General features: G+C 37.1%; 1 protein-coding gene across 1 annotated transcript; it reads left to right on the forward strand.

Moving 5' to 3' along the window:
• The first annotated feature begins 17,602 nt into the window (after positions 1-17,602).
• On the forward strand, positions 17,603-18,965 carry LOC131662862 (zinc metalloproteinase nas-13-like). Its single transcript, XM_058932833.1, has 4 exons — positions 17,603-17,753; positions 17,849-18,022; positions 18,280-18,716; positions 18,786-18,965. Exons 1-4 carry the CDS (start codon positions 17,603-17,605, stop codon positions 18,963-18,965), a joined length of 942 nt encoding a protein of 313 aa, XP_058788816.1.
• The last annotated feature ends 6,578 nt before the right edge of the window (positions 18,966-25,543 follow it).

The following is a 25,543-nucleotide window of genomic DNA, read 5'->3' on the forward strand; positions in this document are numbered from 1 at the left end:
TAAAATCTAGACAATTATCATCTAGATAGATTGATTTTTATAGCCAATCAAGTGATAGTTGGCACTTTTAAAATTCGACTATTTAAACAAAGCTACTTTGTTGAATCCAAGCAAAAATATTAATCAAAAACTAAAGCAAGTCACCGAACAGTACAATAGAAAAAAAGTGCAACTCACTATCGAATTGGAAAATCGAAAAGCACCGTTGGTCGGGAAAAGTGAATGAAAGTCCTATAGAAGTTTCTACAAAGTTACGAGAGAAGCTGTGTTCGAGTATGCGCTGTCGAGGTGTGTGGGGTGGTAAACGGTGGATCCGTTATTTATAGCCTCCACCCGCTGAGTTCTAGCGTGCGCGAAAGACAGAGAGAGGGAGAGAGAGAGAGAGGGAGAGAGAGAGAGAGAGAGAGAGAGAGCCGGATTCTCCCTCTTTCTCGCGAGACGCCGGACATATCGTCTGCCTGTCCGTGCATTGAACGCGAAAGGGTAATGCACTTGAGTCTGCAAGTCCAACGGCCGCTCCGATTCGCCAGGGTACCAACCCCGCGCACGCACACATCTGCACGCTCGTGGCTTTCGCTTGCATACATACATATACACCTTCACAGGACGTTTCTCTCGCTTTCTCAGGGCTGCAGTGCGTGTGACCTTCGAAAATTCACTTTCTAGACTTGAGCCTTGGAAATCCGACGGAATGAATAGCATTTTTGAATTTGGTTTTCACTGAAAAATCATTGGCTCCACAAGAATCGATATTGAATTGTTAACCGTTTATGTGTCGATTAACTTATACTTTTTGTGTACGCTTAAAATAAAGTGTTCTGTATGTAGTATCTTCTTTTGTTTTTATTTGAGTATTTGAATAAATGGAATATTTTGCTAACGAGACCACATTTGAAAAATTTCTTTTTGTTAAACAATTAGATTTTTATTAAAACTTTTCCTTGCCTTGCTAAAATTTGCGTTATACAAACATTGGAGTATAAAATCCAAATAATTAGTTAATAAATAACATTAAAGCGATATCAATACTTGTGCATTACCAGGAATGCATTTTTACACACGGGTAGCTGGACATATTTCGACTCGCGTAAGTATACGTCGGATCAAGCATCGAGAAAGAGCGAGAAAGCGAAATAAAGAGCGAAGGGGGCAACGTGCTAGCGGGGTAATGAAATAATTTTTATTCAGGGCTAAGGTCGACTACTTCGGGTTCGATGAAACGAATTTTTCTGCAGGGATGCGGGTGCATGAACGCCGTTCAGCTGTATATCGCTCGGGAGAGAGAAAAAGAGAAAGAGTTTACTGAAGCCCGAGATAGGTGCACTTACAACCTTATTATATCTTGTTTTATTGAGTGCGATGCTGTCATTTACGCGAACAAAGTATCCATAATTAGGATTACATTCAGTTTTTTCTTTTTTTTTAAATAAAAAATTACAGCGATATTGTAATCGTTTGTAAGAGCATTGTAGCCAATTTTTTTTCTTCTCGAAGTATTAATAGAATTACAAGATTTCTCAAAATTGTCTTTTACAATTATCTTTCACAATATAATTTTTTAATCAAAATAATAATATATTTTTAAATAATTTGCAAAATAATAAAAATATCAATTTCCTTCAATAAAACCATTCTAATCGATGATGCAAATGTGGATAATAAATTTTATGGTTTGACTCTTCCGCAGCAGGTTCACTAAGTTGCAAGGATGCTCTTTTCTTTTTTCTTTCTTTGGCTCTTTCCTCTGTCACCTTTTTTATTTTTTTAGATCAGAGGTATTTGCCCCGCTCTATAACCACCCCATATAACAAGCAGACTTTTAAGCCTCTTTTTCTCGTGGGATTCCTATTGGCTGAATTTTTATCTGCCAGACCTTAAAAGGTTTTTGACCCTCTTTTACATTCAAATTTATATTATGCGCTTTTAGTCGATTAAATAATTCTCAAAATTACTATAGATGACTTTTATTTGCACGATAAAAGTATTAATTGTGAATACTTTGCACAATAATACAGTTTGAAAATTTTTGAATTTACCGTATTTAAAACAAAAATATTCTTGAACAAAACAAATAATTTTTTCAATTTAAACGATAAGTATCTCATTTTGTTTTTAAACAAGTTTTTCTGCTATTGAATCAAAAGCCCTGAGTACAGAAAAAATATATATTTTTAAGCAATATTTGATCTATTTTAGGGATAAAATAACCGTGCTTGATGTTTAACGATTTTCTTAGATCAATTTCTCGAGTTTACATATACGCACAAGCAAATCGTTTTCGTGGAATGAACTTTTGAAAGATGGAAAGTAGACGGTCAAAATAAATTGACCCGAGTGAAGAAAAAATATGTTTCTAGCCTACTACTGAGATTAAAGAGATTAAAATCTTACCTCCAAAGCATTTCAAACAAAAAGAAAAGATGTAAAAAGGTGGATTCGTGTCCGTACCTGCTCACTCGGTCTTTATCTCTCCCTCCCGATTTTCCTATTCATCCCAAGAGTTCTCTCGGCAAGCAGCGGCGGCGGCAGAAAGCCCGAAGGGAGCGACTGCACTAAAACGAGAAAGACAAGCCAAAAAAGAAAGAAAGAAAAGGAGAGAATACGTGCGAGGCAGTCTAAGGTTCAAGGACCTGGTCCAGCATCGGTGGCAGGTGTGTGTGTGAGTATATGCAGGTGTGTGTTTGTGTGTGCGCGTGTATGTGTGAACGACGGCGGAACACAGGGGTAGAGAACCTTTCGTGCAACGACGGACGTGTGTCCTTGCAAGGTGGAGAGAGGGGGGACCCTCGAGACAACTTGGGGAGGAGAACCCAGGTGAAGTCAAAGACCCGACCGGGTGGTAGATAGACTGCGGCCGACACCGCCGCCGCAGCCGCCGATCGCTCGGGATATATAACTTTTATATTATAATGCAGCGGGCATTGGGAAACGATTATTTGCTGATGCGGCTTGGCACCAGCGATATCTTAAGTGATGTTTAGAAATATCTTATAGACTCTATTACAACTTAAGCGCAATTTTCAAGGCTTCTTCTTCGTGTTAATTACGGAAGGTTAAATTACATACATCGATGATTCATCGATTATCGTGTACATTGAATATTCAAATATTGTTAAGTGAGATTAATTATCATATGGGAGAAAGTTGTTTCAAATGTGCTAAAAATCCCTGATATATTTATGCTAATTATTTGGCTACTACTACGCTCGAGAAATTTCTGGAATTTTATAAGCTGATTTTCAGACTCAGAATGTTCAAATTATAATTATTCTATTTCTATAAATATCAGCTGTAGTCCAGCTGGAGCTCAAACAGTTATCTATTTCCGTAAATTATCATAGACGAGTTACGAAAAAAAAAAAAATGACGCGTGGAGGTGACTCAATACATAACATTTTTTTCAAACTCAAATTAAGCTTATCAATCCTATGAACGAAGTACGTTCTTACTTAGCAATTTTTTTATATTTTTCAAGGTTTCTACGCATGTTTATATTCATATTCTTCATTGATACTTATTATGTAATTTAAATATAATTTACTGATAGAAAAGTCAAAGAAACTCAATGAATACTGTATTAATTATGATGATTTCCATAAGTTATTTCGAATATCCGTAGAGAAAAAATGAACGCTTGAAGTTAGCAGTTTAATTACAAACAACAATAATAAAATATGTATGGCAAATGTAAAATGACGGTATATAAATTCAGCACGACAGATACAGTGAAAAAAGACATGACTCTTCTGAAAAAAACGATGGCCTAAAAAGCTCGGTACGGAGTGTTGGAGCACGCGGGCGTCATCAGTGGGCGTATTAATGTATTGACGTTGGATGCACAAAAGAGAAGAGCCTTATGTGTTTGCGCATTGCTTCCTTTTCGTCCTCACTCACAGGCCTACTGCTGTTGCTGCTGCAGGAAGAGAGGAAGAAAGGCGCTCGCTCGCTCGCTTCGCAGGTAGGAAGGAGGGGGAGACAAGTAGTAACCGGTCGGTGTTCTGATAACCTAGTTTCGTCGTGGTGAAGTGCGCTCGTGAGCAAGCACATGTATATAACAGCTCGTGGTATCGGTCAAGCCTGTGCGCAAGGATTCATGATCTCAAACCATACTAGACGCGGAGGCGTGACTCATAATCGTAAAGAGCCGCTAATGCCAAGCCTCTCTCTCTCTCTCTCTCTCTCTCTCTCTCTCTCTCTCTCTCTCTCTCTCTCTCTCTCTCTCTCTCTTAATTGTTATGATCGCAATCGCGCAAAATTACAAGTTTGATCTCAAAACGTTCGCGATAGATGCTAAATAATAATTGTTTGTCGGTAGTTATCGGTTATGTGCCCCTTGACTGATAATCATCAGGCAATCAGCCACACCGTTAACAATGTGTTTTTCTCTTTCGAAAAAGAGAAATCAGCCGCAGCTTGTACTCTTGTACCGGGCGTTCACCTGGCTTCATCCATATGCGTGTGAGTGTATGAATAAGCGAAAAGAATAAAAGAGAGAGAGAGAGAGAGAGAGAGAGACGAGATGGAGAGCGTCGTCGCGATGATGACGATGACGACCGTAATATCGCATAGAGCGATTTGAAAGCGCGATGTAGAATGAAATTGGGTCAGCGATCGGAACTATCGATCTCTCTCTCTCTCTCTCTCTCTCTCCTTCTCTCTCTGTACACCAGCTGATCGTCAGCGACGCACCGATTCGTTTCAAGAGAGCCTGCTGCTACTTACGAGAAGGCGCCCAAAGTTCGACGACCCCGTAGTGTATACTCGCAGTTTGCGGCATCGCTCACAGACGCCATCCTTACTTTTGTTTGCTAAAGTTTCCTTACTAATTTTCGGCATATTAGACTCGGAGATGCAGTGATGATCGATGCTGTTGATGAAGTTTGAATCTGATAGCCAACGACGTCTTAAGGATATGAAATGATCAAGAGTGTGATTCGTGCGTTCGTTTTTCGAAAGTTTAAATAAAAAATGATTTTTAAGACTTGAGTGTCAATTATGGCAACACTTTTCGGTTCCAAAAAATATCAGCCTTGTAAAAGTAGTTTTATAATCGACCACTACATAAGCGTTAATTTCAGTAACGGGTTGTTATTTGTAAAATGACATTCGAAAATTTCGTTCAAAATATTCATTGAGTTGATAATATTAAGTGTATGCACATCTGATTGCAAAACTTCTAGGGTATAGAATGCAGCTTACTAAAATTTGTATTTGCCCCTGAATTTATGAATAAATATTTTTACAGCATGATGCAAGAAATTTTCTTTCATGAGAAGAAAATTATGGGACGTGACAGTTGCTTCATTAATAATATTTTATTCAATATTTCTACGGCATCTTAATATTAAGTCCTTTCTTAAAAAGCATATGGATAGTAAAGTTAAGCCATTTTTTTCGTGATCGGATAGGTTGAGAGATAGAGACATGATAATAATTCGTACCTTCGTGTGCGCTCGACGTCGCTAGTGTTTCATAAGAAGGGTTGATTTAAATGTACATTTTAAAAAGATCTAAAAGTATCAAGATAAGAAGATACACACAAGAAGGAAAGAAATAAAGAAGTCAAGTCGCTAAGACCGATGAGATGTTTTAATAATCTAGAAGAAATATCGCAATTAATCAATGTAACACCAGTTTTACAGGAAAACTTCGGAGTGTGCTTTCGAATAGGCATTTAGTTATTATACGTTTTTTCTTTGCGTCATTAATACACGAGAACGCGCGCATTTCGCGTCTCGTTTATCAAGCGTTTAATAGGTCAGAGAGTGAGAGAGACACAGAGCAAGGATACGCATCCGCGTGATAAGTATCCTATTCCAAGCAGACGCTGATTTGCTAATCCGACGAAATAACGTTCTCTTCGTATAGCAACTGATTTACGGACGCAGTTATATATACTCGTATATTGGCCAGAAGCGCGGAGGGATGCGAGAGAGAAAACGATTATGAGTTTTGGTGTCTCTGCGCGCGTGTGAAACAGAGAGAGAGAGAGAGAGAGAGAGAGAGAATTACTCCGTGTTATTTGTAACTCGCGCGCAGCACAGTATAACGCAGCATGCTGATGACCGCAACTTTCTCTTCTTATGCTAATTTCCTTAATATACTATTTTTAGCGTTTCCATGTGTGTGCGGCGAATTTGCACAAGCCCCGCGCTGAACGGGATGTTATCGATAGAACCCGATTGGACAGTTCTTTGTTTTTTCGGGAGAGAGAATTTCTCTCAATGATGTTTATTTTTCAGTTAGGCGTTATAGATAGGCGGCACCATGCATAGAGCAGTATTCTTTTTTGCATGTGAACGAGGAATTTCACACGTTGCCAAATTCTCCTTTTTTTCTTCTCCGGCCAAAAAAGATTTGAAAGGTAAAGAAACGTTAGATGCAACGGTACATTACTACAAGGTTCCATTCGACGAGATATCTAAATTTTCAGTTTTTATTTTTTCTAGTCACTCGTAATAAATGATACAAGGATAACGAAATATAGCAATTATTAGAACAATATTACAAACAAAAAATAATATCAATATAATTTCAAAAGTCAAAGGAAAAAACAAATTAATTTTTGCTTCTCTTCGAGTATTTTATGTAATTATTTGTAATCTCTAGAAGATATTTTTTGGCTAGTAATTCGGGCCACAAACATTTAAAGCGCAAAAAATACAGGCTCCGCTGTTCGCAATGGGTTGCGCACGGCGTGTATCTGCTGCTGCTGTTGTTGCTGCTGTTGGTCCGAATTCGGGTAAGTTGTTATAAAAGCGTCTTACGCTAATAGCCTTGAAGCGAAAAAAAGCGGAGCGTACCCATTTCTTTTTTGAAAATCGTTTTCCTTTTTATCGACGGCTCGAATATCGCGCCTTTCTCCTTTCTCGGGCGAGCTTCTTTTTTTATTTTTATTTCTCTTTCTCTCTCTCTCTCTCTCTCTCTCTCTCTCTCTCTCTCTCTCTCTCTCTCTCTCTCTCTCACGAAGGGGGCCCGGGCCACGAGGCATCTACCAGGTAAGTTCAATTGCGCCGGCGACTTTTTAGAGTAAGTGACATTCGACAGGCTGGCAATCTCACTAGAGTTCGTTGCTCCGCGAAAGAGGAGAATCGTTTCTGGGTTTACTGCCAATAAGCGTTCAAGAGCGAAAGAGAGAGAGAGAGAGAGAGAGAGAGAGAGAGAGAAACAGACATCATGCTGTTGTTGCTGCTTGACGACGAGAGAGCGCAACTTACAAACTCTTGAGTACTCACTGTGTGCATTTCGTAAGTCCACTTCACACAGTTTGCCCCGGCCGCTGACAACAAAAAAAAACGCTTGTCATACACGTAACATACTTCTTTTTACTAATGGCTAATCAGAATAAACTCTGATTTGAAGTGCAGGCCTTTAACTACGATTATAAAAAGAAATAATATCATTTTCTATCTACTGTAGTATAGAAAACTGTATTCAATGTTTTTTGAAATTTTCTTAAGAAATTTCTGTAAGAATGAATCGAGTTCAATTCAAACCTAATTTTATTTGTCCAACTTCCTAATGTCTTTCGTTAAAAATTTCTAGTATTTTCATACCATACATGAAACTATGATATACGTATGTAAACCAAAAATATTAGATCTATTTATTTTTTTATCGTATGAACTACGTACGAGATCATCGTTCTGAAACAAATTTGACATGATACCTGTGAGGTTGTCTTTCAGTCGAGAAGCATTGACGAAACTCGGGTGAAAAACCACATTAGTCAACGACAACGATACCACCGCACAATCGCCAAGCACACAAAATCCATATAATCATGCAGCGGCAAAGTGGCTCGCTCGAGGCATCACTTTAATTTGCCAACGAACAGCAAGCTCGTCACGCGGGGAGCGACTGTGTAACAATCTCTGCGGGTTGTTGCAGTTGTGGGAGTTTATCATACTTTAAGGTCCATTATCATCGGACTAAGGGAGAGAGAGAGAGAGAGAGAGAGAGAGAGAGAGAGAGAGAGAGAGAGAGAGAGAGAGAGAGAGAGAGAGAGAGAGAGAGAGAGAGAGAGGAGAGATAGCAAGAGAGCGCACCTTATATACATGTATATGGATGAACGCGCGTCGACCGCCTTCTACGTACCCAGTTTACGTGCGAGTTCGTTGACCTCGTATTCCACCAAAGTATCCTCCTTCTCTGTCTTTCTCTTGCTGGACAAGTATATAGCAACCGTTCTCCATTGCTCTTCATCGCCACCTCCCTGAGGTATCCGGTAAAATTATAAAATCGACGACAATATGACACCCGAAAAACGTCGCGACAGCAGCTTTCGCGATGCTCAACTCGTTTTTTTCTCGGGCAGCCTTTACGAAACTTTCAAGGCAGAAGAGCTGACAAACGACAAAGGCCTACCTCAACCTTGCATGGATACGCTAGTCGTCAGATACAGCTGACTTTTATTATGCCAACATGCGCTTTGTGAATTATTGATAAGATGAATATGAATCCCACACAAATTCATAAGTTTTCTTTTGGGCAGATACCGTTTAATTGGTATTTGTTTTATATTGAGAATATGTTTGTTAAGAGGAATGTATACTTGTAGAACATGTTTTCTACGTAATTGTGCAAATGTTATGTATAAATGTTTTATCAATTTGTTAAAAGAAATTTCTAAAGCAGGAATATTAAGCTCAATAAACTTCTTCAAGTGATTATTGTTTAACAAGCAAGTTTTGTTGACTCTATTGCTTGTCTGCTAATATAGTATGTCGTATAATTTAATGTAAGTGCGGAAGAGAATGTGTTATATATTTTCAGTTGAGCACATTAACTATTTCCTAAAATTCATATTCCTGTGATGAAAACTGTAGTTTTGAGGAATTGAATATCTTTTCATATATAATAAACAGCTAAAGCGTAAAAGTTTTAGTACCTAAATTCAGTATTAGATGTAATAAACTTATAAGTCAGCCTGTTCTATTAAATTTCCTAAGCTTGCTATTTTATAGCAAAATTAACATTAATCTCGTAAAATAGTTAAAAGTAGATATGATAGCAACGTCCAAAATTTCTCTGTAACAGAATGGAAATTAAAAAAATACATCATCAATTATGATATACATATTTCCTTTCAAAGCTCACACATATTTTCATCAGATGCTTTCAAAGTCCGAAAATGCGTATACCGGTATACGTTCTAACTTTCAAATGTCATTAAAATCTCGTTCGCCGCGGGCTCCCAACTCGAGATCGGCATTTTCGCATCGCATACATATCGTGTGCTGGGTAGCAGAATGACTCCGAAAGCGCCGAAAGAAAGTCGCGGCCAGGAACCCGAATATCGCTCTTTTGGCCAGGTGAAATCGACCTCTCGTAAAGTCTCTTTTCAGAGAGAGAGAGAGAGAGAGAGAGAGAGAGAGAGAGAGAGAGAGAGAGAGAGAGAGAGAGAGAGAGAGAGAAAGAGAGAGAAAATTCCATCTTTCTTCCACTGCTGTTTCGCAGCGAGTGGCGAATATAAACAATTTTTAAGATGTACTTTAAATGTTGCCTTGAAAAAATTTCATCCTTCATTTTAACTTTCAATAATTGACAGTACTGCACGTACCAGGGTTATAATAATAACTTGGTTGCAAGAGAAAAGAATTATTATTTTTATGTCGAAATGTAATAATATTTTCTTGAAATTTATGCTTCTATAGTAGTGGTTGCAAGTGGTGATTTTCATGTATCACGTGAATATAACAGAAAAAAAATTATTTTTGGATTTTCTTAGAAAAGTAATGTAAATTGTGAACGTTATTGTTTTCTGTCCTTGATAATGATGTAAAGTCTATGGAGAACACTCTATAGTCTTTTCCTTCAATTTAATACGTAAAAGTAGCATTTTTAATTATATTTTTTTTATTCCACTAAATTATAACCGAAATTTGAAGATCATTCATTGATTCATAAAAATTTTCAGAAAATTAATACTTTCTCATCATTAACTGCATGTTTCTGAATTTTTTTTCTTCAAAGCCTAAAGCTTTTACAAATTTAATTTATCAATACGAGGCAAGAAAGCACATAATTTTATGTAATAAAAGCAACATACAGATATGTCAAAAAGAAATAAAAGAGAAAGAAAAAAGAAGAAGAATAATTGGTCATGGCACATATCGCATTATAAACAGGCAATTAGGTGTATCGACCAAAAAACCAGTTGGGAAAGCAAAGGTCATAAACCTGTATGTGCTTATTTGAAGGGAGAGACTTGTGACATAATAGTCTCGCTCTGGGAGAGTCGTCCGAAATGCAAACAACGAATTGCAATAAGTCTTTGTATCTTAAAGGAGAGAGAGAAAGAGAGAGAGAGACAGACAGACAGAGAGACAGAGAGAGAGAGAGAGAGAGAGAGAGAGAGAGAGAGAGGGAGAGAGAGGGAGACAGACAGACAGAGAAAGAGCACGCAGGGGTCGACGTACTCGAAAGTTGAAGCTTTCCCGGGGCTCATCGGTATGCCGGCCTCGCCGATATGGATATTGTCTTTGCCTGTATATTGTTAATTTCTAATACGAATTTATGCAAATTAGGACAGCTAATACCTCTTTGAGTTTCATTGGCCAGATTCTCACTTTTCGACTCTTGATTACCTTTATATCACCGTCAATTTTAACTGTCGACTCTTTCACCCAACTGAGTATCAAATACCATATTTAACTGTCTTGGTCGATTGACCAATTTCATTCATTAGAATTTACGAAATTGTCTGTAGTGAAAAACTTCGCATTTCATTATTCAATTTCCAAATACATATAGCTCCAAAAATATAAATCGTCAACCTCCAGATATTTAATCATGTTGTAAGTATCTTTCGATGAATATTAACAAAATCATGATAGATGTGTACCAATACCACTTATAAAATTTCGATATGGTAGAAAGTTGATTTATTTTTCTACTTTTCTTTGATGTCCATATTTTATAATTCAATTACTACACTACCTTAAGTGAAATGTGAAAGTTTATTTTCTTTTAAAATATTAGAAGTTTGATTGTTTGATAACCTTTTAAATATTCATGAAAGGATATCTAGATTTTGTCTTCAAGTAGTAGAGATCAATAATAATCCTACCCAAAATTTCATAGAATTTTTGTAATAGAATTTTCGTACTCAAATGTAGAATCAATTTTTTTTAAGCAGATCTTAGTGGACTTTAAAAGTTATGTTACTTATCTATGTAGAAGTCAAATAAATTTCGTTGAAAAAAAAATCAGAATCAGCAAGGTACTTATCAATTTCAGTGCACGAAAAGGAAAAGTAGAAAAACAACTATGTGAGCAGCCAAGAAGTGAAGACATGACTTCGGTGATACAGTATTTTTTCTGCGTACAGTATGATGTTATAGAATAGGAAATTAATATCATTATGGTTCATTACGGTTGGCATTAAAAAAAGCACGAAAAAACTACAACGTAAAACCATTAAAAGGAATCGATCGAGTTCGAAAATCATTTTGTTCGATGCACATTTCAAAAAACCAACTCAATAAATATCCGTCTTACGATATTGTGCCACAAACTTGAAGTCTTGATATAGTTAAAAAAAGTAACTTGCATAAAAAAATAGTACAGTTAACGCGCGCGTTTTTACAGCTTCCAAAATGCAATGAAACGTGACTGCGAAGCTAAACTCAGAGTGTGGCCAAAAAAGAAATCCCACTCGAAATTCTGAACGGCAGAATTGCTAGACGAACTATTATGTCAAATGCAATTGACATGCAATCTACTGTGTCCACTGTAAGATTTATAGCGGTGGCTAAGCTTTGTAAAGAGAGGGGATAAGAAACACTGTAGTATCGGCGAGTGAGACTATGATGAGGCGATGGCTGCGGAGAGTTGGTGGGATGGAGGAGACTTTCACTCTCACAGGTGCTTGACCGCGCAATCACTACCTTCCTTCGCATGCTCATCATCGCGATATAAGATCAACTTAGGCGTACCACCCTTATTTATCGGAATTTATTAATTTGTTTTTGGCTAATGTTCGTTAAATAACTTTATGCTTATTTACAGCAAACGTATCGTTGCATTTTATGATAATTATCAAAATTAAAATTTATAAAAAGCTCCTGAAGTAATCCTTTTCCCGATTCTGATAAGTCATTCGACTTGCTATTAGTGAATAACATTTAAAAAATATAATTTCTTAAACATAACACATATTTTACAAAAACCATTTATTTTAATTATTCAAATTTTACTTATACAAATGATTTAGTTTGTTTGTTTTCTGTATCAATACAATAGTTAAGAAAATAATGACACGCTTGCCGTAATTCCATCCGAAAACTGATCGTGAAGCACCGATAGCTTTGAGGGGACCGCTAAATAACGGCCCAAACTTTACGTGTTCAGGTTTTTTCTTGAACTCACCGAGCTTTATTACATAATATATAGATGGAGCTGAAAAGAAACCGTTCAAAAGACGTTATTTATGTGCTTATATTATGTATCATTGTCTGTCACGTCACTGAAGATCAACAAATGCGTAGGGATTGTTTATCTAAAAATAATTTTATCATAAAAGGATTAACATTTTTTATTTTAATTAATTTTCACATAATAAATACTTATACTAAATTTAGTAATTGCTAAATATTATCCTTACAGTGAGTTTATAAAATATGGTGAGTCGAAGAAAACCATTAAACCATTTAATTTCATAATGTTTCAATTAATAATTTCATAATGTTTAATTTCATAATGTAAAAATGCTCTTAATAAATCAGGCGTCCTGTGACCGTGAATAATGCCATCGGCCCAGAACTCCGCCCTTATTTACAGTGAATACATCAAGCTGACAGCTTAGGTCTACTTAAACATTTTTGCTGAAAGACATTAACCACACAAAAAACAAATATTCACATTGAAATGAATGGTGACAATTTCATTGCTGGTTTGTTTTCAGTTACAAATAATATCAATATCAAATGTTGATCTAGCCAGAGTGTATATATAAAATATATGCAAACTGTACAGTATACGCAAAAAGATGTTAGAGTTGAATACATGAATAAAAGAGTAGGAAAAAGGTATGTTGAAGCAGAGCAAGCAAGAGGGAAAACAAGAAGAAGGAAAAAGAGAGAGAATGAGAGAGCGAGAGAGGTACAGGGGAGTGAGAGAGAGAGAGAGAGAGAGGGAGAGAGAAAGAGAGAAGAAAGAAGCTCTTGGAGTGAATGATAACGCAAAAAGAGAAATAAGGAAACAGTAGTAGTAGGAGGTAGACGAGGTCATCGAACTCAGCATCGCTTCCCTTCATTGACTGGCTACCGAAATAAAATGTGTATATACGCATACGTACCTCAGTGATGGCTATTCTCACCTCACTACGTTGGTCCCCCGTCGCTTGATCCATCAGTGGGTCAGTGGTTCACGAGTAGCTTGCCGCCGTTGAAAAATCCTCTCGCTCGGCGCCTTTCCGTGTCCGTTTACCTTTTGTGTATGCCGGCGTGTGCCACGTCCTTTTAATTCCATTATTCTTTTACGATCAATTTAAGTTTATATTCCTTGAGGGTATGCTTTGGAAATTGACTTATTTTACTAGAAATGTTTTCAGTAATGGCTAATTGCATTATTTAAAAATATAATGATGTCAAAAAATTATTATACTTTTATAGATTAATATTTAGAAATGAATTTTTATTAAAGAAAAAATTTAATTGCAGTCAATAAAAATTATCTTGGTACAATTTACGAAAAGTTGATGTACTCTGTATAATGAGCAGCACACGCGTAACGGAAAACGAATAATTTTTTTATCCACCCTAACGGCTACAATTATTCTAAAGTAAACTGAACTTATGTATACTTTTTAAAAGAAACGGGAGTTATTTCAAATGTTAAAATTCATATACGCATCAGCGAGTAAAGTAACCTCGGCAAATCTTATTTCGTAGGCTACTTACTTTGGTAACTAGAAGCGTAAATCTTGATATCAATCTTGACGTCTTGACAATGCACGTCTAACGTGAATGCCCAGCTTTCATTCGGCTAAAACGCACACGATAACGAGCCAAGTATCACTTACTCACATCACGTGCTATATCGTAGGCTACATACCCATTTCCCTTGCGCAAATTCTTCGCGTGAGATAATATTTCGTGCTCGGCTGCGCGCGAAATTCGCTGCTAAACGCACATTACACGCGTGCCAGCAATTAAGCGATATCGAATATGTATATGGATTTACCATAACTATAAAATAATTGTATTTTGGCAAAAATTCGATTATTTTTCTTATAATAAAATAAGCAGGTAGTTATAACTAATGTCTCAATTTTACATGGAACGCGCGAACTTTAGTAATCTAATTAGTCGTTAATAGATACTAATTATAACAGGTTGACACCATATGCAAGTGGAGTATCTAATTACCGATGCATAGAAGTTTATTGACTCCAAGTTGTTTATTTACTCACATAAAGTTTCTCTCTCTTTAATAATCATATGCTCGATCTTAATCATTTTCCTCATTTCTATCTTCAGCTCGTGCGCAGTTATGGATTGTAATTTTACGAGGTTATAATATCTGCGAGGATGTTTGTGCAGAGGTGAAATTGCAATAAGGAGCGCTCTCTAAAAATAAAGATTTATGTCGCATCTAGATAGATTTCAGTAAAGTATATATAAGCTACGAATGCAAACATCATTTTCCGCGATAGCAAGTAGCTTTTTCAACATAATCTGCAGCGACAGCATGCTCCAAAGCGTACAAGTGTATTGTATATACACATCGCTTGGCAGGTACAAGCACATTTTTCAGTAGGCTTTTGTTTTGTTTAGACTTTTGCACGCGCATTGACTTAGTAATTATAGCGTGTGATGTAAGGGCGACTTGAATTCTTGGCAATGATTGGCGCCGATCGTTTCTTCAATTGAAAAAAAAAAAGAATTATACGACAAGAGAGCCACTATGGTTTTCCATTTACGCAATGTAATGCACTTTTAAACTCTTGCGATTTGTAGGTAAATGCGCTGCTGTGTTATTCTTACGCTACTGCCTATTACACATATGTGCGTGAGTTATGAATTGTTGTGGACTATTAATCACGTTGATAGCTCTGAGTATCACTGAATGCTTTATAAACACATGTTGCTATTGGAAGTAGAGAAAATTTCACATAGATGTTCTGCTGTGTCATATAATAAAAGAAATGGCAAAATTAGTGTCGAGTTTAATGAATTCACGCTGAGGAAAGAAACGGATTCTGTTTTTCGGTTAATTTACGTAGCAAATGACTGTGTAAAAACGTTAATCAGTCAAACTCATCGATTACATTAGCCCGAAAAATAAAGAGCCGACGACTTTTATGTATATGCGCATTAAAAGATATTCGTATGGCGAGCTGTGTATTTTCAAATGTATAAGATGTCATAGAGTGTGCGGTGCAGAATTAGAAACTCGTTAGGGAAGTTGAGGAGAGTTCCGAGAAAACGTTACCGAAAAAAAGTGACGCTTGATCATTAGCATGATCTCGATGCTGCGCGATATCTTGCTGCTGCTGTTGGTGCTTCAAGCCAACGAACCGTCTCTCGTTCCAGATTCAAGTATGGGCTTCTCTCCTCGTAGCCTAAATTTTATAGCCTGACTGGAAGTCTCTCTTTTTGCGTCGTATGCACTTGATTTTGCGCGCCCAATAGTCTCCTTCAACATCATGCCTCCGCGACGGCTCGGTGCATCAAACAGCGCGCGATGCAGCTTTCGATCGTATATGCACGTGTGTGTACTGCACCTCATCGGCAGTTTCTTTGATCCCAATTCCTTAATTAACGATTTTCTCTTTATTTTATTGTTTTGCTCTCTTTTCTTCAGCTTTGCATTTCGTTTTACGTGAGTACGAGTCTGTCTCCATACGAATTTATGGCCCGATTACTTCATTTATTTTTATTTTACATCTATTTTGTCTAGATTCCATTCAAAAGGGAGACATGAAATTGTTTCGTGAAATAGAGTTTCACCGCAATTTTCATTTACAGTGGAAGATTTTACATTAAATGAAGTGTAAATAATTGAATGAAGGAAACGGTAGTTTTTATTACACATGTTATAGGGGCACTATCGCTCGATTGCTGTCATAGCTACGTAATATTTTTGTGAATTAACTTTCCGCAGAATTTTTCTATGACGTCAATTACACTACCTACGTAGAACTTTATACTCTGATGTGCTATGAAAATGGAAAATTTTACTTCGTTTCCAGCAAATTATTATACGAGTATTTTATCTGGACTAATTTTAAACTGAATTATAATTGTAAACAAATCCATTTCACCGATTATTCTTTCATGCATATTTGCCATATTTTCTGAAATTGAAATGGCGAGGAAAATTGCCAATAATGATTGCATCACGTGTGATTTCAAGATCGATTTTTCTTTTCATTCAGGTGTTTATCCTCGAATAACAACTACTGTATATCGGCGATATTAAGAGATCTCAACGACTAGTCATTGTAATTTTTCATATCTTTTTGATTCACGTGTAGACATTTGTTCATTATTATTTGATGATTTCACGTCATCTTTTTATATGAAATTCCATCAGTTAGCACTGACGAAAATAGTGGTATAGGAATTGAAATCATTGGTAAAACTACTAGTGTAAAGAGAAAGATTAGGATAGCAAGCTGTGACTTTTGGAACTTCATTATAGCTTCATAGGATCAAAATACTTCTCTGATCAGATGAACAAACGACCGAATAAAGATTTTGAATTTACTTTAAATATATTCGAAAATAACTCTTATCTTGTACGTAACTACAAGTTTGCACAAGCTGTCAATTAAAAGGCAAACAATCGATACATTAATCAACTAAAAAAAGCATGCTGCTTGTGACATCTCAAAGAAAACAGGACTTTTGGAATCCAAATGGTAAAAAGGCGTAAAATGAAACGAAAGGAAGGTATATAATAAAACAGGCCGCTCGCGAAAGGTGGTAACCGTTTTTTTTTCTTAACGATTCGGATGGAGATAAGAGCGTGGCGCGCGCGAGTTGCTCAGCGAACCACATTATACGCTTGTCGGCTACCGAATCGTCCTGACCCAGATCAACGACGGCAATCATCGCCTCAAGCATAAAAGATTCTTTTAACTTCTGCTACTTGCTACCGAAATTGGATGCGCTACATGTGGCGCCTCGCTTAATTTTTTTTTCTTCGTTTGTGCGCTCGCTCTTCGCCAGCAATGACATGCCAGTGACCGGCAATTAAAATGGGTTATTTTTTTTTAGATATTTTTGGATGTCACGTTTTTGTAGATTAATTACTTTTACAATGTAATTAAAATTTTTTTAGATTTGTATTCGAGATTAGACTTGGAAATTTTCTTTTGCGTAAATCATCCGTTATGCAGGTGTATGCGAATTCAAAGGCGTGCAATGCAATTAATATACTCAGATTCCAGTAGACATTCTTATTCGGAAGTCTCAAAAGATATGTTAACGATAATGTCACTTTGCATATCAATCTACGTGAGACTGTTAAAAAACAAGTGTGTCAAGAAAACCAAATTTTCGACCTCTAAAACCCTTCTAACCTTGCTATATAAAGTAGACTCACTCTTAAAACAACGTTGCAGTATTTCCCAAGTGGTTTCTCAGAAACAATGTTCCACTTAGCGCAATTCATTGTTTTATTTTGCTCGACGTATGTGTTAGTATCTGGTCTGTCACTTGATAGATCAAAAATAAAAGATGTACCTCCTTCGCCGAAGCATGTTGGAATTTTCGATGATGAACATGATCGCAAAAAAATTGGTGTGTATAACTGACAATTTTGTTTACAATTTGGATTTATCCAATGAGAACTGCAAGAAAATAAGTTATAATGGATATACTTGATAATAATTCAGAGGAAAAAATGAATAAGTGGAAACCAGAAGATGATAACTATATTTGGGAATTAAGTGGTTTATATGAAGGAGATATGATGGGTATATCAAAAGTAGGTAAAAATGGTATTCTAGATGTGGCTAAAAGGTGGCCCGATGCTGTTATACCTTATCATATTGAAGAGGATGATTTTAGTAAGTATTTATTAAGACAATAATATTCTTTTCTTTACTTTCTTCAATAATTCGTGTGAAATCATTATTTTTCTTTAGTCTGATTCGTCGCCCACTTTTTAAAGTAAAAATGCTTCAACGTTTTCATGTCTCATTAATAAAACTTCGAATTGCAGTTATATCGACATCGCGAGAAAGTAATAAAACATTATGATACATAGTGAATCCCGTTGAAGACAACTCTCATGTTTTTACAATGAATTGCCACTGAATTACAGGCGAAGTGCAAATCGAAAAGATCGAAAAGGCGCTAAAGGTTTATCACGAGAAGACGTGTGTGCGCTTCCGTCCTTATAAGAAAGGCGATAAGGATTTCATAATCGTGAAAGGCGACAGCACCGGATGTTGGTCTTACGTGGGTAAACACGGCGAGGGTCAAGTAGTGAACTTTCAAAATCCAGGCTGTCTTCGTCCTGGCACCATCATTCACGAGTTTATGCACGCACTTGGCTTTTATCACCAACAAAGTGCAGCCGATCGCGACGACTGGATCACAATAGTCTGGGACAATATCACACCGGGCAGAGAACACAACTTCGATAAGTACGATAATAAAACAGTCAGCGATTACGGCGTGACCTACGATTATGGCAGCGTTATGCATTACAGTGCCAAGGCTTTTTCGAAAAACGGAAATTTCACTATTCTTTGTAAAGTAAGACACGTTTATTTGATGTTTGCAATGGCATTGGCAGTGTACTTTACCGTATATTTTGAATTTTAGAAAGAAAATGTAACGCTTGGACAACGAGATGGCTTCAGTGAAAAGGATATAAAAAAAGTTGATGCAATGTACGAAAAGCAATGCAAAGCTCGTGATAAAAAAGAGAAAGGAAATAGTACTATTCTTGAAAATATAATTTCTTCAATTTGGCCATTCGAAGGATGGTTTGGAGTTGCATAATTTTATTTACGAATATATTAAAGGGATTATCAATTATTTTGACATATTTAATAAATAGAAATTAATTTAATCTTAGTATAATAGATTTAAATTGTCCGGATACGAAAATTATATTATATTCTTAGTATATCAGTAGTATCTTATCAAATTAAATAATTAATCATTCGTATTGTAAGATTTATACACTGAGTCAAAGCATCAAAGTAAGATTTTATTTTATTGAATTTATTTGCGGTTAACAATTTGAATTTACCAATTTATTTTGTACATATTTGAACTTTAACAAGCGTATCATATTTTACAGATTTACGCAGGCTATTTAAATATTGCATAGTTGTATATAGGTCCATTCGATTATTGATGAAAATGATATCATAAATAGCAAACTGATATCGTACAGACCAATATCATCCCTCGAGTCGTTTCACTATGAATATGAACTGTTGTCTCACTCTGCTGGTTATCCTCTATACCACTGTATTCGCGTACCAATAGCCTTCCGTAGGTGAACTGTTCCTCGAAATTCCGCTTTTACCGACTGATCCTAAATGAAGTCTTAAAGTCAAAATTGTCGAAAGTACTATACATAATAAAATATACGTCATAGAAGTATTTTAAATTAGCTATGTAAAAAAGCCATTACCTAAAATTTATTTTTTTATTTTTTAACCATCTTTATTTACAATCTGTCTACAAAAACAACAATTTGTAAATTTTATGCAAGCATTATTTCTATAATTGGATAAAATTATGATCGATGATTGAATAAGTTGTTAAGTTTATTTTGATTTATGAATAAAGTTTTCAGCTCCAAGAAGAAAATATTTAAAGTGATAATGATTTCGTCTGAAAGAGAATCTAATTCTCTTCTTGATAGTTATATTTGTTTGGGAATACAATCTTTTTAAGAACAGAAAACATTTTTACTGCCAACGTAAATACTGATGATCTCCTTAGTAACAGTCAATAAAATTGTTCAACATACACAAAATTCGTCCATAAACGCTACAGTAAAATGATGATGCCGCGATAAACGACGAGGAGAGACTAAAAGTTTTAGGGAACAATGTATGGATAGCCTCTAAGAAGTCATAAATTTCCAAGAGAAATTTTATTCCATCGAAAAATAGCAATGCAGCTCACTCGTCCCTCTCGACCCGCTATAAATACATAAGCTTCGCGTGCACACACACACACACACACACACATACAGAGGTACAGAGAAACGATAGGACGGATAGATAGATATGAGCCACCAGTCGATTCTTCACTGTACTGTTGCACGGCATTTTTCCTATATACGGCCATAGCGACCGCGCTCGCGAGTAAATACGCCATATATAGAGCCTATAGTAGCACTGCTGGCTCTTTCCGATTATCGTCCTGGAATCATTCGTATTTTCCTCCCTTAGAGAGTAAGTTGAGCTGACTGCGCGCGAAGCTACCTACGTGGCCCGACTGCCAACGGCGTATTCGCAAGCCCTATACAGCTGGTGATAGTTTGAGGACATAGAAATATTATAAGTTTATGAGCATTTTATCGAGACGACGTTCAAGTTAACTAAATGACTCCATCAAAGCCCGAGGCTTCGTTGTCGTCGTCATCGCAGTTAAGCTAGCTTCCCTTTGTCTTTTCGGAGATGAAAAACAGAAAAACGGATCGCGCGCGCGCGAAGTAAAAAGAGGCCTACGTCGACGTTTGCTACGATCCCCCTGTAATGGAGTTTTAAATCGGTTTAGGAATCTATTTTCTATGAAAGCGCTTGCTCTCGCTTTCAATTCTATTTATAGGTTCGAGTGTGATTTGCTTGTTACGATAATTCGTGCGGTGGCAGCGGTGTTACGCGTTTTGCGGCTAAAACCTGCCATATATCATGAATTTGCTCGTATAAACAGGGGGGAGAGAGAGAGAGAGAGAGAGAGAGAGAGAGAGAGAGAGAGAGATGTGGAGGTCTTTAACCACTTGGCGCATAATGCGTTGAATCGTTATGTCGAGCACGTTTAGGCCATGCGATGAGTTTTTGCCTCGCAGGATGAACCAGAGTCGGCTGTAATTCCAAGGGTGAAGTCCATGTCTGCGGTGCGTATGCGCGCGCGTGTGTGCGGCGACACGCGTTCATGAAAACGGCATTAATCGATCGAAATGCAGATACGAGATACGTATATACGTATACAATAATTGTAATATTTCGTGGAGTTCGCACAAGGACAAAAGAAAAAAAAATACCACCAATGATTGGTTAATTATTGAAAAACGTAATTATAAACTTCATTTCTGTTGATGTCAATTTTCAGTTTGCCGCAAATTCGAGCTTTCGAAAATTTGATTGGATCCTTTATACTGATGAATCTATTTATACTAAAATGAAGTGAACGATAATTAGCAATCAGATAAAATAAGCTACATATTTAAACAAACAAAATATGAAGTATAAAAATATGATTGATCATAATTTCTGAACAAATAAAAAGAGAAAGAAGCAGTTTATATAATATTTGATTGATCACGAAGTTCAGACTTATCTTTGTACTTCAGGTACTTTGTTCAACGTTATGACTACAAAGGTGACGCAAAGAGCTAGTTTCGCGTCAGACTCGATCAGATGACTTGGTGCCTGGGAGCAGTTGATTCACGGAAGGCCGTATTTTCGAGCCTTGGGCTTCATGTCACTTGTTTTACTCGGCATCGGCTTTTTCGTCTACATCGTCTTCTGCGCCTTTCTTCACGTAAGCACTTTTTGACGTTCGCATCAAGCCAACCATAGATGGTGTGCCATATAGATTGAGTCGCAAAAGGCTTTGTCGATCGCTACTTTCTCTCGAAGTCTTCTTTTTTCAATCCAAAATATTCGTGCGTAAATAAGAATCATTTTTTAGTGTAGAAATCTTTTAATATCGAGCAAAAAAAAATTTTTAGTTCGATATGTGGTAATCGTTACTAATTTTAATGAATACCAGTAGACAATGATAAAATTGTTTTGATAAGCTGTATTTTTCAATAAGAAAAGATACCGTTGTTATTTATATATGTTTGCACCCAAGCTGACAAAAACCGTAGGGCTGATAAGCCAAGTACACATTTTCCCGATCACGGATTCGAATGAAAAGGGCAATCTATAATCGACTTTTATGCGCTGTTATCTGCTAAAACCCTCCTATTTTTTCAAGAGCAGTGTAAATATCGTGTAAATTAGTAATTTTGCTTTAAAAATGACAAATTCGATCTCTTGTACACCTTATCTTCAAAAATAATTTATAAAATAGAAGTTTAATCTAGATAGCCAACTATTCATTAAAACGAGAAAATGAAAATTAAAACACGTTTCTAATTTTAAAATAACAATCCGCAATGTAGGCTAATTGTCGATTGTCCGCTGTGCATTGTTTATGTAATTGCTATCTGGTCATGTCATGCGTCCAAATCTCACTAATATTTACCATTGTCATAATTTCAAATTGGGTCTCTCATTGTTCGGCGGCAGTAATAAACAAGTATCATTCTAGTTGGATGAAATGTGAAAATGCCTATGAGCGTCGCTGTGCGTTATCCCGCGCAAAGTGTTAAAGGTTGATCGACAAGCTGAAACACAGCCGATCGAAAAAGAGAGCAGTCAGAAAGTAAAAGTTCGCGAGGGAAGCGGCAGGGAGAAAAAAAAATTTGAACGAGACGCGTTGCGCAGTCAGTAGATTATATCATTCATCAAGGCACTCGAGAGAACGACTTTCCGTTCAGCACTCCGCGTCGTGCTATCTGCTCTTTCTGCAGCTGGCTCGTTAAGCGTGTCCACGTGCTGCGCCCCAGTAGTTAAATACACAAGAGCGTCAGTCGAATCGGCGGAGTTGAATAGCAGCTACTGTCGATGTCACTGCAGAACCTCCCTTCGCTCGCGGGATCGCATAGAAATCATGGCGAAGTATCGTGGATAAATCAAGGGTAGCTAGCTGCGTTTAACCCTTCTCCATTCCAACGCAACATTCGCTTAATCATCGTCTCACGTGCATACGCTGTTTGCACATGCACATACAGGCAATTACTCTCTTTCAGAACACGAGAGAGAGAGAGAGAGAGAGAGAGAGAGAGAGAGGGAGAGAGAAAAAGCGAATAAAGGAAAATACGTAGGTGCATGTTTCTTCTTTTTTTTTTTAGTCTGTTTACCCTTCTTTTTTTCCCCTTTCTCTCTTCTGTGTTTCGCTAAAATAGACTGTAAATCACTTTTGCGTTTCCGGTGAGGAAAGATATTCGCGCGAGGCAATGATCGATTCGACCGCGCGCCTGTCGAGTAAGAAGGAATTTCAATTTTAAATACACGCGACAGCTCGGGCATCGAGCTTGCAAATAAGCTGCTCTCTCTATATATATAGCGTGCGATAGGAATTTATGTAGCTGCTGTGGGTGTCTCTTTTTTTCTCGTTCTTTATCTCTTTCCGTGCTTTCGCAAGATTTTTACACTAGCTTGCGGACTGGTACGCAACGACAATTGATTGGTTGGCGATTCACTTGTTTTTCGGGTGCTTTAGAATTATTTTCGTAGCAACGTAATTATCGATTATATCAATCATTCACAAAGAAAATGTCGAGGCAAATTTTAATTAATCTAATTAAATGCAAATCACGTTTGAAGAGTAAGTCCTAGCTCAAATAAATTACGAGTGTTATACGTGTTCAAATAATTTACATAAACATGTTTTTCAAGAATGTAGGCTAGAAAAGTGTTAGATCGAGTGTTAGCTCGTCAGAGCTCCTGCAAAGCGCGGCGTGATGAAGCGGAGAAATAGCAACTGCAGAAAAAGCAACCATACAAATTGTTATCTACCGATTTAGAAAGACGCGAAATCATACTTACATATTCTAGCTTATTCTTAATCAGCAGTAAGATAGTAATATTTACTACATATTTACTACATAGTCTATACTTCGATATCCATCAGTATCCTTCGTTCTACAGGTTACCAGTAGCTAATGCTTTACATAATGTTGGTAATTATGCATAATTTTACGTTTTTCACGTTCAAAGTCGTTGTAAAAACTTACGTTAGGAAATTATTTATTTTACTGAAAGTAAATATTCATTACAATAAAATGTAATATTTAATCTTCTTTTCCGCATAAATTATGCTAAAAGCTTAAGAATTTTGCCGAGAAAGCTTACGCGCGATATTCTCTCATCGCGCTGCTTGCAGAGAGAAAACCAATGCAGTAACTTTCGTACCAGGTAGACGTGTGTTTACACTTGGAATATTATATAACTTTAAAGCAATGCCATTTGCTCGGGACTTATTTCGTACGATAAAAGCCTCGAGTTATTGAAATATCTAAGAGGCGCGCGGCTCGTGAGAAAGCTTCCACGCGCGCAAAGAGGGTGGATTCCTTTTGACTTGTCGCGCAAGGTCTGTGAAGTAGAGACAAAGCCTCGCGTCGACAAACCATAGAATAATTTTGCCAAGCAACTTTCCCTGAATATCTACTGAAACGACGTTCTCGTACTCGTCCTGTTCCAAATTATTCATTTGTTTATGCGCGCATTTTCCACTTTTTCTTACGTTTGCCAAGAAAAAATAAACTTTCAACCGAGATCAAGTAAATATTGTTTCGCGACTTGCATTGTGCTCTTGGCTTCCGCTTTGCAAAGTTACAAAAGAACCTACGGCACGTTGAATTTCCGTGAAAGTAGCGCGCGAGACGCAAGTTTTGTAATTAAAAGACTGAATTTTAAGACAAATATGTGCTCATTTCCGAGGAACTCTGGCATCACGATGCTTTAATGCTGAATTTAGTAGCGCAACATAAATGTAGAAGGGAATGTCCGTGAAACGTTTCTGTCACGAGGAAATCCCATTCAAAGCTTACTTTAACACTTATACCGATAATGTTTGCGAGCGACTTAATCACATTCACGAGCGGACGAGAAATGTTTTCGACTGAGCGAATGACGCATAAAAGTCACTCGGAGTTTATTAAAAAGGATTGCTCATACAAAGAATCTTGTTAATCTAGCCCTCGAGCGAAATTCTTAACAATGCGCGAGCGTTTTTTGAAGTCGGTTGGCTTGTGTTGGCCCTTCCTAAAAAATATCCTTCTATCGAGAATGCGACATATACTTTATGGGATAGGTCGACGATAGCGTCGAAAAAGACGATTACCGTTGAAGGAGTCATCTCTCCCTCTCTCGCGAGCGCTCTCCTCTTGCTCAGGAGGTTGAGATTTCCGGTGGTACGTGAGGTGCCTTTGCAAAGATGCTGCCATGCCTGCAGTCTGTTTGGGATCAGCTATCCTCTCGTTTTCCGCTCCTTTATGCACACACGTTTCCACGCCTCGCTGCCGCTGTTGACGTCTTATCGAGTTAAGGTAATTACCTACGATGTGTTCCCTGCCTATTTGTCTGCTCTCTATACTCTGCAATTCAAGTTTGCTTAGTATTCCGGCGTGCTGATCATGTGTATACATCTGGCGCCATTTCATGTAGTCTCCACTCTCTCTCTCTCTCTCTCTCTCTCTCTCTCTCTCTCTCTCTCTCTCTCAATCTCTCTCTCTCTCTCCATGGGTCTGTAACGCAAACTCTTTCGAGAATTAATTTTAG

Source organism: Phymastichus coffea, unplaced genomic scaffold (genome assembly GCF_024137745.1).
Source record: "Phymastichus coffea isolate CEN01 unplaced genomic scaffold, Cenicafe_Pcof_1.1 PCOF00028, whole genome shotgun sequence".
In the NCBI taxonomy this organism is placed as follows: Eukaryota; Metazoa; Arthropoda; class Insecta; order Hymenoptera; family Eulophidae; genus Phymastichus; species Phymastichus coffea.

Coding starts and splice junctions, on each gene's coding strand:
- LOC131662862 (XM_058932833.1), top strand. CDS start 17,603: ATGTTCCACTTAGCGCAATTCATTGTTTTATTTTGCTCGACGTATGTG. Junction 17,754..17,848: donor ACATGATCGCAAAAAAATTG/GTGTGTATAACT, acceptor ATAATAATTCAG/AGGAAAAAATGAATAAGTGG. Junction 18,717..18,785: donor ATTTCACTATTCTTTGTAAA/GTAAGACACGTT, acceptor TTTGAATTTTAG/AAAGAAAATGTAACGCTTGG.